General features: G+C 32.1%; 1 protein-coding gene across 1 annotated transcript; it reads left to right on the forward strand.

The window, feature by feature from the left end:
- The first annotated feature begins 6,792 nt into the window (after nt 1-6,792).
- STRIT1 (small transmembrane regulator of ion transport 1) lies at nt 6,793-9,750 on the forward strand. Its single transcript, XM_076009819.1, has 3 exons — nt 6,793-6,883; nt 9,426-9,524; nt 9,619-9,750. The coding sequence occupies exons 1-2, from the start codon at nt 6,871-6,873 to the stop codon at nt 9,518-9,520; spliced, it is 108 nt and encodes a 35-aa protein (XP_075865934.1). The 5' UTR covers nt 6,793-6,870; the 3' UTR covers nt 9,521-9,524; nt 9,619-9,750.
- Nucleotides 9,751-10,842: the final 1,092 nt, after the last annotated feature.

Genomic DNA, 10,842 nt, shown 5'->3' on the forward strand with positions numbered 1-10,842 from the left:
TTTTCCAATTTGGATGGCCTTTACTTGATTTTCTTGCCTAATTCTCCGGCTAGAACCTTCACTTCAATATCAAATAGAATTGCTGGTAGTGAATGTCCTGGTCTTATTCATGATATTAGGAGGGAAGCATCCAGTCTTTCACCATTTGGTGTGACGTTACCTGTGGGTTTTTCAGAGATGCCCCTTATAAGGTTGAGGAAGTTCCCCTCTCTTCCTAATTTGTTTTTATCTTGAAAGTGTGTTGGATTTTGTCAAATATTTTTTCTGCAACTGCTAAGAATGATCATGTTCTTTATTATTCTGTCAATATGGTATATTATATTAATTGGTCTTTGAATATTGTGCCAACTTTACATTCTTGGGATAAACTCCAAAAATTTGGTCATAGTATATAATTTTTTTGTATGTTGCTGGATTTGGATTGTTAATATATTGTTGAAGATTTTTATATATATATTTACAAGAGATTAATCTATTTTCTTTTCTTATATTAGGTTTTGGTATCAGGATTAATAGTGGCATTATAGAATAAGTTGGGAAGTGCTCACACCTTTTCTAGTTTTGGAAAGAGTTTATGAAGTCTTGGGTTAATTCTTTTTAAAATGTATGATAGGATTCACTAGCAAAGCCTTCTGTTCCAGGGCTTTTCTTTGTGGGAACTTTTTTTTATTATGACTTCAATCTCTTTACTTGTTGTAGGTCTATTCAGATTTTCTATTTCTCTTTGAGGCAGTTGTGGTAATTTATGTTCATAAGAATTTTTCCAGTTCAACTAGGGTATTTAATTTGTTAGCATAGAATTTGTTGTAGTATTCTCTTATATTACTTTTTATTTCTGTAAGTCAGTCCCTTCTTTCATTCTAATGAATCATACTAATGATTTTAGTAATTTGATTCTTCTTTTTTTTTTTTCTTGGTCAGTCAAGCTGAAGGTTTGTCAATTTTGCTTATCTTTTCAAAGAACCAACTTTTATTTCCTTGATCTTATCAAATTGTTTTTCTCTTTTCTATTTTATTAATTTACTCTCTATCTTTATTGTTTTCTTTCTTCTGCTTACTTTATGTCTAGTTAGCTCTTCTTTTTCCAGTGTTTTCTGGTGGAAATTTAGGTTATTGATTTGAGATCTTTCTTCTTCTTTAACATAGGCCTTTCCTGCTATAAATTTCCCTCCAAGCATTGCTTTTGATATATCACAGAAGTTTTTGTATGTTGTGTTTTCATTTTCATTTATTTCAAGTAGTTTCTAGTTTCTTGTTAGTTCTTCTTTGATTCATGATTATTTATGCATGTTGCTGTTTAATTTTTACACATTTGTAAACTTTCCAAATTTTCTTCTGGACAATGTATAGTCTGTTATTGTTATGTATAACATACAATAGATGCCTGGTAGGTCTAATTTGTTATAGTGTTGTTGAAGTTCCCTATTGCTGATATTCTATCTAATTGTTCTATCCATTATTGAAAGTGGGATATTATTTCAACTATTGTTGTTGAATTATCTATTTTTGGCTTCAATTCTGTCAGTTTTGCTTTGTGTATTCTGGGCCTAAGTTGTTAAGTGCATATATATTTGTAATTGTTACTTTTATCATTATAAAATGTACTTCTTTGTCTCTAGTAAAAATTTTTGTTTTAAAATCTATTTCATCTGATTATTAGTACAGCTACTCCAGGTCTATTTGGGTTATGATTTACATGATATACCATTTCCCATTCTTTTGCTTTCAACCTATTTGTGTTTTTGAAGCTAAACTGTCTCTTATAGACAGTATATAGTTAGATCACATTTTTATTCATTCTGCCATCTTTGTCTTATATTTGAAATGGTTAGATCATTTAAATTTATTGTAATTACTTATAAGGTAGAATTTACATCTGCTATTTGTTTTATGTTTGCTGTCTTTTTCCCCTCTATTTCTCCATTACTTTCTATTTTTGATGTGAATTGGTATTTTTAGTGTATTATTTTAATTCTCTTGTAATTTCTTTTGCTATATATTTTTCATATTATTTTCTTAGCAGTTTCCCTGGAGATTAGAATGACCATCTTAATTTATAAGCATCTAGTTTAGATTAATACCAACCTAATTTCAGTATTATATGACAGCTTCATTTCCACAGAGCTTCATTCCCTGCCCCCTTTTTTGTTTTGTTATTTTCATATAAATTACATCATTATATATTGTGTGCCACCAACATACATTTATAATAATTTCAGTTGTCTTTTAAATCAGTTAGGAGGAAAAAAAAGAGTTACAAATAAAATATACATTTACACTGTCTTTTTTATCTATGTAGTCACCTGTAGAGGTGCTTTTTATTTTTTCATGTAGATTTGAGTTACTGTCTAGTGTCTCTTTATTTCATTCTGAAGGGACTTTTTAAATATTTCTTATAGGGCAGACTTGGCTATCAACAAATTATCTGAGTTTTTGTTTATCTGGGAATGTTATAATTTTTTCTTGAGTTTTTAAAAATAGTTTTTCTTGTTATAGAATTCTTAGTTGACAATCTTTTCCCTTGAATATTATTCCATTGCCATTTGGGCTTTGTGGTTTCTACTGAGAAATTAGCTGTTAATCTTATTGGAGATCTCTTCCATGCAATGAATCATTTCTCTCTTGCCACTTTCAATGTTCTCTATTTGTCTTGGGTTTTTTGGACAGTTTGACTATGATGTGTCTAGTTGGGAGTTTCTTTGAATGTGTCCTACTTAGAATTACTTGAGTTTCTTGAATATGTACATTAATGTTTTTCACGAATTTGGAACACTTTAGCTGTTACTTCCTTTATATTTTCTTCAAATATCTGTTCTATACCTAGTCTCTCTTCTTCTTATCCTTTTGGGACTCCTATTATGCATGTGTTTATATGCTTAATGATGTTCCACAGGTCTTTAAGGCTCTATTGATTTTTCTTTGTTATTTCTTCTTTCTGTTCCTTGTACTGGATAATTTCAATCAAACTGTCTGCAAATTCACTGGTTCTTTCTTCTGCCTGTGCATATCTGCTATCAAGCTCTTATAGTAAATTTTTTCATTTCTCTCATTGTACCTTTCAACTACAGAATTTGTCTATTTAAAATAATTTTTATCTTTCTACTGATATTTGCTGAGACATCATCTTCATACTTTTTTTTAGTTATTTGAGAATAGTTAAAATAGATTATTTAAAATTTTTGCCAGTCAAATTTATGGACATTTTTAGAAATATTTACTTTTGATAACTTTTTTTAGCTGTGTGTATGGACCATACTTTTTTGTTTCTTTGCATGTCTCATAACTTTTTTTGAAAATTGGGCATTTTAAATAATATAATTGGCAACTGTTAAAGTCATATTTTTCCTTCTTTTAAGACTTTGTTGTTTTACTGTTTGTTGTTGTTATTATTGGTCATTTGTTTACTGACATTCTTAACTGATTGTATACAATCTGCATTTTTTGTTGTATGTGGCCACTAATGTTTCTGCTCAGTTAGCTTAGTTATCAGCTAATAATTGGACAAAGACTTCCTTAAATGCCTGGAACCAATATGTCTTGTAGACTTTGACAATGGGCTCCGTGTGTATGTTGGGGCATACCTTTAACACTCAGCCAGGCAGTTGACAAGCCTACCTTACTCTTTACTTCCTGTTTTGAGCCTCTAGGTTATCCAGAGGTGAAAATTCAGGGCCCTTTTAGGACTTTCCTAAGCATGCCCGTGGTTGTGGGCATGCACACAGCTGAACATATGCACATAGCCTTCTAGATTCTCAGGGATATGTGAAGCTTTTCAAAGTCCCTGCAGACATTCCCTAACTTCTTCTTTTAAAACTTTTTAGTTACCCTATTGTTCACACCAACTGTTATCCAGGCAGACTCTGGATGTTATATAATTGGCTTTGATTGTTTTCAACAAATGCTCTCCAAGCAGGTACTTTTCACGCTGAATAAGCTCTGAGTGTAGTCAAATAAAGACAGTGTTACACGTGGGATATTTGAGAGAACCACCTGAAAAATCAAACAATGATAATTCTCTGAAGATGAGACTTAGAAAGAGAGCTTTACCCTACTTTGACACATCTGGTGGCTGCTCAGCTGTTGGTTTTCACTGGGATTGTGGGATATTGGTTGTCAAGGCTACTGTGGAGAATTTGGAAATGGGGGAGATAGGAAAAATTAAAACATCATAAATCTTGCTATTATTACTGAGATTCAGGTTCTGCCAATTTTTGTAAGCCTTGGATTAGTTTCCAGAATTCTGAAAAATTGATTCAGAAATTTTAGCCAGTTTTCTTGGTGCTCTTATTGAGAAGAAAAATTTTGGAGGTCCTTAATCCTCCAATTTTGCCGATGTCATTCTCTTTTGTTTGATCATTTCCTGATCTACAGTTTATTCCAGTGTTATCAGTAATTGAGTACATTGTAGTGCTGTCCATATAAAGACATGAGGCTAACATATAGTTAAGATCATTTTATTGCTTAATACTTCTTTAAGTATTGCCATAAGTAAACCTTTGTTTAGAATGCAAACTAAGCTATGTTGTATTGCCTTTATTGTTCCACCAGCCCACCCCACCATCCAGGCAGTCATCCAGCTGTCAAAATCTACTGAGCATCTACCATGTTCAGATCTGTAATTCCAGACACTGGTGGTTCAAAAGTATTTGAAAAGTGAGGAATTTTGATTTATCTTGAATTAGGAATCAAATATTTGAATTTTTATCTCCAGTACCCTAGAAAAATTTCATGTCACCTTGAGAGTAAGAAATTTGACAGCTAAACCTTGAAAAGAGTATGCAAAGCAGAGGTAGAAAATGTTTCTAATTAGTATGTCTTATGAGGAAGATTAGAAATTGGTCAAATATAGGCCCTTGCATTTATGAGTTTGAAGTAAAATCCATCTATTAATGAATAAAACATTTTTAAATAAATATTATATATATATATATATATATATATTTAATTTACTGATGGGATACCCAGGATATGGGATTCTAGATTGAACCCTTTACCAAAGTCTGGGCAATTCATGTTCATTAAATTAGTTTTTTCTTTCCTTCCTTTTCTATAGAAAAAGAAAAATAAATGATGGATTATAAAGCAATCCCTCCCATACTCCAAATTGATAGTAATAATGTTAATAATAGTCAATTTTATACCAAGTAAGAAAGCTTAAGATAATTGAAATGGGAATGGGTGTTTAAAATGTAGAAACCTTTTCATATGTTCTATTTTCATACACTTTAGGCAAATTATTTTACTCTAGTATATATGTTAGTTTGTGCTCTTTGTAAGTTCCTCATTGTTTATTTTAAATGTGCTTTTTCTTAAGATAATTATTGTTCATTTGAACCTATTTAATTAAAATTTTTTGTATTTATGTGAGATAAGTGACTGCTTTCTTCTGTCTCTGTCTCTTGCTTGCCCTCAATAACCTTTTAAAATATATTATTATTAATATTAAAGAATATCCAACTTTACCAGACAAGCAAGGGATTTTTGTTACATAGACAATACATAGTTTCTCTGTTTATCTGGTACATTCAGGCATTTTTTCCCCAATATTAAACAGTATATTGAAGTATATTGAGAGAGAGAGAGAAAGACAACAACTTGGCATAAATGACATAAACAAGCCAAATCGTTGGCCACACACCCTAATCTATAAGTGTATTATTTGAGGTAGAAAATCAAATGTTCTCTTTGCTTGTGAGTGTGGAACTGAATTCATATAACAGCAAGAAGTCCAAAATGGCTGAAGCATCACTGCAGATGGGAGAGTAGAGAGATGAGACTTTTTAGGCATCTAAACAAGAAGTTCAGACTTTTACTCTCTAGGAGATGCAGAACCATTGATGGATTCTGAGCAGTAATGAAACATGGTCATTTGCAGGAAAACTTCACTCTTGGACCTCTGTAGAGATGGATTTAATCAGCCAAGACCTATCTTTAGAGGTAGACTCCCTTAATCTTATGTTGGATTTTTTTTTTTTTTTTTTTTGACGCTGGTCACAGGGTCACTTTGCAAAACGTTTCCATCCAGACTCTGAAATTAAAGTTATTCCAATGAGAATCTATTCTAGACAATAGTCTAGGTCATGTTACATAAACCAGGTTGGACTTTGAAAAATGAAATGTCCTATTTTTATACATTGCTAATAACAACAACAAGCTTATGAATCCTCTCTGAAAATTCTAGGCCATGCCACAGAATCTTTATTGTTTTAGTCTCTGGTACATTTATAATAACATTTTCTGTTTTTAGAATAGTTCAAAGGAAGGAGCACCATTTCATTTATTTTATCTTTTGCATCTGTAGTGTAATAAAGAACTGTATTTCATATAACTTTTTCATTTCATCTTTATGCAACTCCCATGGCTAAGAATTATTATCTTCATTTTAAAATTAAAGAGGCTGATATCCAGGTTAAGCAACTTGGCTTTCATTGTGGAATAGTAGAGTTGGAATTTGAACCCAAGTCTCTCCAACACCAAAGTCCTGTCTTTCCAATATATCCCCCTCCCCCCGATAGAATTTGTCTAGTTCCAATATCATTTTTAGTCTATACTAAACTTTACTGAACATTTTCATGTCACCTGAAAGCATTAAATGTATTAAAAATCTGCATATCTCTGCATCAGGGTAACTCAGATTACTTACTTGTTTAGGTCACGTAGCCCCTTGTTTCCTTCATAATAACAGGATAAAGAAGAGCCAGAGGAGTTCTGCTTTCCAATGACTTACATCACTCTGCAGACAATTGGCAGCCAGGGGAGGGGCAGCTGCCACGCTCTTCAGATAGCTCTCTATTTAAAGTTCAAAGAGACTGGGTAACAATAAGGAAGAGGTGAGCGTGGCTGTGACCAAGCCACCCAAGAATAGGAATAATGGCTGAAAAAGGTAAGATTTAAGGCATCAATTCTGTTGGCAAAAATGGCTTCCAGACTTTGGCTTATTTATGTTTCTTGGTGTTTCCAGTCATTCTGAAGATTGTGGTATCTCTGCTAAAGGATCATTAGCCATATATGTTAGTGTGGCTGCAAAAAATATATTATATACGTCATTTATGGACCATGCTTATAGGTTATGAATAATTTTGAAAGGATTAATCAAACAAAAGAGCTTAATTTTGTTCATGCTTAATTTGAAAGGTCAGTTAGAAATCAGTTATTCTCCAGTGTTGTATTAGATTAGAGGTAGGGGGGCGTGCTGGACAAGAAGTAAGGACAGTTGAGTTCTGTGTCAGATCTGCTACTAAATGGCCATATGAGTTTGGAGAAGTCCCTCTACCTCTGTGAGCCTATTGAACAACTGTAAAATGAGAGAATATTGGGATTAGTCATCTTTAGTATGGGTTTTTAGATACTTTTATATTTATATAAAGTAATTGACTTATATGACAGAGCTGGTTGGATATATACTAAGAAACAGTTTTTAAATATCTGCAGGAATTTTTGCTTTTAATCCTGACAACAACCTCATGAGATATGCATATTATCATCATCCTCATTTTTCAGATAAGAAAATTGAGACATACAAGTTTAGCAGCTTGTCCACGATCACTAGGGGATGGTGGCACCAGGTCTTGAACCCAGACAGTCTTGTTACAGAGTGCAGTTTCCTTAAGAACACTTCCAGCTGTAGTTACTTTGGTATGCTCAGAACTAAACGAGAGAGAAGCATTTTGAAATTAGTCTTCATGGTTAAAGAAAGGTTTTGTTCTTACTTGTGCTAGTAATATAAGTGACATATGCAAAGTATGCTATGTGCTTATGTATTCCTATTTCCAAACAATGCCACAGGTTGTGGTAAAATTGAAAATATTAGTGTTAAACAACATTAATGCATGTATACTTCGAGTGGTAAAATGCACAGTAAGTTGTACTGTTTACAAGGAATAATAAATAATGGCATATTACCTTTTAGGGCTTTTTTACATGTACATTTTATTAAAACATGCTTATGTTTTATTAAAATATTCATATATAAAATATTTATAAATGCTCACTTAAAATATCAATATTAATTTTCAAATTCTTTGACATTAGGAAAAATACTAAGTCACATACATGAACAGTTCAAAAAAATTACCATTTTATACTTCCACTGTAATGGCACCTCAATTCATAAAAAGGCTTTTGTCCAAATGAAAGTAAAAGGCATCTCATAATTTTTTAATCCTTAAAGCAATATCACATGACAGGTAAAGAAGAAGCTTTTTCATTTAGTTGTTAATGCCTATTCAAGATCACAAAGAGAGGGAGAAGTAAGGAAAGCCTGTTGAATCTGTCAGTTAAGAGAGACTCCAACACTTTTGGCAAATAGACTTAAAGTATTAAGATTCATTTCAACTTCTGAAAGTTTGATTTATAAGAGTTTCTTCTAATTTTAGAAGTGTCTCGTCTCCTGATGATTTTATTTTAATAGCATTTAAAAAAGTTCACGTGTAAATGTGATGGAAATTGTAATAGGAGTGCAATTGTTAGGAATATGCTTTCTTTTTCTTTGTTAGCTAATAGCATAAGATCTAACTATGCTTTCAATTAAGACTATATCTGAGCCTTTAACACAGGGACATTAATTCTATACAATGTCTCTGTGTTGTTTCTAAATCTTTCTGTGTGATGTGTGTATGTGTGTGCTTGCTTGAAAGAATAAGATTCAGGTGTGGTGAATATTTTAAAAAGGCACTTTTATAAATTGCTTTTTATAAGTAAAGTACAAATAGGAGGCACAGGTGGAATCATGTATGCAACTGTCATTTATATGTGTGTTGAATAATTACTGCTCATAGATTCAGGCCCCAATGCTGGTTGTTATATTGAATAATATTAAAAAATAGAATCTCAAGTCAAGAATCATTATATAAGGTATGATGCTTTCCTTTTCCTGTGATATTTAAGATTAAAGTCAGCTATTGAGGCCAAGAAAAATTCTCAACACCTTTCCCTAAGTTATGATTATTTAGTTTAGTAGGAATTACTCCAGAGTTTTATTAGATTGTTTTCATGTAAACAGCTGTTGTACGTGCTATTGCACAAGTGCATGAATGTTCTGTATACGCTACAGACACATGGTGGTTAGCGATTACAAAGCTTTGCATATATGTTATATCATTTGACCCTCAGAACAACTCCAGGAGGTGGATATCACAAGTTTCGTTATCTATACTTTACAAATGGGGAAGTCCAAGATCAGAATTGCTCAAAGTCACATAACTGTAAAAGGAAGACCTGTGGTTTGAACCCAGGTCTTCTATTCCATCACCTGGGGATCATGACTTAGCCACAAGTATCCTTTGTAAAAAAGAAAAAAAAATGTATGGGTATGACTAGAGAAAAAAAATATATTCAATATTATCAGATTCCTTTTATTCTCTTGACTCAGAAAATCTAATACCAAAATGATCTACCTAGTCTGTTTTCTTTTGTTTATTTTTAAGCAGAGTCTACATTTTCACACCTTCTGGTTCCCATTCTTCTCCTGATTGGCTGGATCGTGGGCTGCATCATAATGGTTTATGTTGTCTTCTCATAGAAAGGTAAGGATTTAATAATTGAATATGCCTGTTCAAAGTATAAATTACTCCAGAAATAATCTTTTCCATTTTACTAATGGAACATTTTGTCATTCAGGAAAGAAGACATCAGATTGACATCATTTAGAAGAATTAAGAAAAACATGAACATGACTGATTATTAAATGTGTCTCATGTTAAATAACTGCAATGTTTAACATCACTTTATAAAATTGGATTATAAACTAGCAACTTGGTGTGCAAAATAATTTCTCCAGGAACTCGTTTGAATTTCTGAGGCACAAAAAAGAAATATAGAAAATATAAGTAAATTTTTCTATAAACTAAGAGTAAGAAAAATGTTCCTAACTATAACAAAAAATACATAAGCCATAAGAAAAATTTTTGTAAATTTAATTACATTAGAAAAAAATTTGCCCCTTCCTAATAAACACTATAGAGAAAATGGGTTAGAGATGAGAATAGACAATTCACAAGAAACAAAATGACAATGTTAACTTGCCCTTAATCTCTCGTTCATAACAGAGAAATATAATTAAAACCACACTGAGGTAACATTGCTCACTTATCAGATGGGAAATAAAGATGTTTGACAACATATGTGTTTGAAAGACTAGGGGGAAACAAACACTCTCATACATTGCCTTTGAGAATTCAAAATGATACATTTTTGCAGGGTTGTTTGGCAGTTACTATCTATCAAAATGACATATATACTTAACTTTTGACTGAGCTATTCCTCTTCTAAGAATATGGCAATCTCCACAGGCACACTGGCAAAAATGCAAAATGGCATATACATATGACTATTCATTCCAGCATAACTTGTTACAGCAAAAACCTGAAAACAAGCCAAATGTCCATTATTAGGGGACTGATTGAAGAGACTGTGGTATGTCTACATAATGTGATACTTATGCAGCTTTTTGACATATTTCTTTTGTCAAAAAGAATAAAGGGTGTTTTTCTATACTGTATAAGGTGATCTCCAGGACAGAGTGTTAAGTGAAAAAGCCAAGTATAGAACAATGTGTGCTAGAGCTACCTTTTTTGTAAGAAAAGGAGGGGCTATTCCATTCTGTACACATATTTACTTATTAAAATATTGAAACTGAAGAGACACAAATGGAGGCTAGAATGTATATATTTCATAAATTAATAAGAAAAAAAGTAAAGCTTCCTAATATAAAACAAACCAAAACAAAGCTAATAGTATATCAGGTTGGTGGCATAACCATAGAAAGAAAAGTTACTTTCAAGTAACTTTCAAACACAGTAGATTTAACTGTCAATCTCCTATGTGATAAAAATTTGAAACACA

This window comes from Microcebus murinus, chromosome 1 (genome assembly GCF_040939455.1).
Source record: "Microcebus murinus isolate Inina chromosome 1, M.murinus_Inina_mat1.0, whole genome shotgun sequence".
Classification (NCBI taxonomy): Eukaryota; Metazoa; Chordata; class Mammalia; order Primates; family Cheirogaleidae; genus Microcebus; species Microcebus murinus.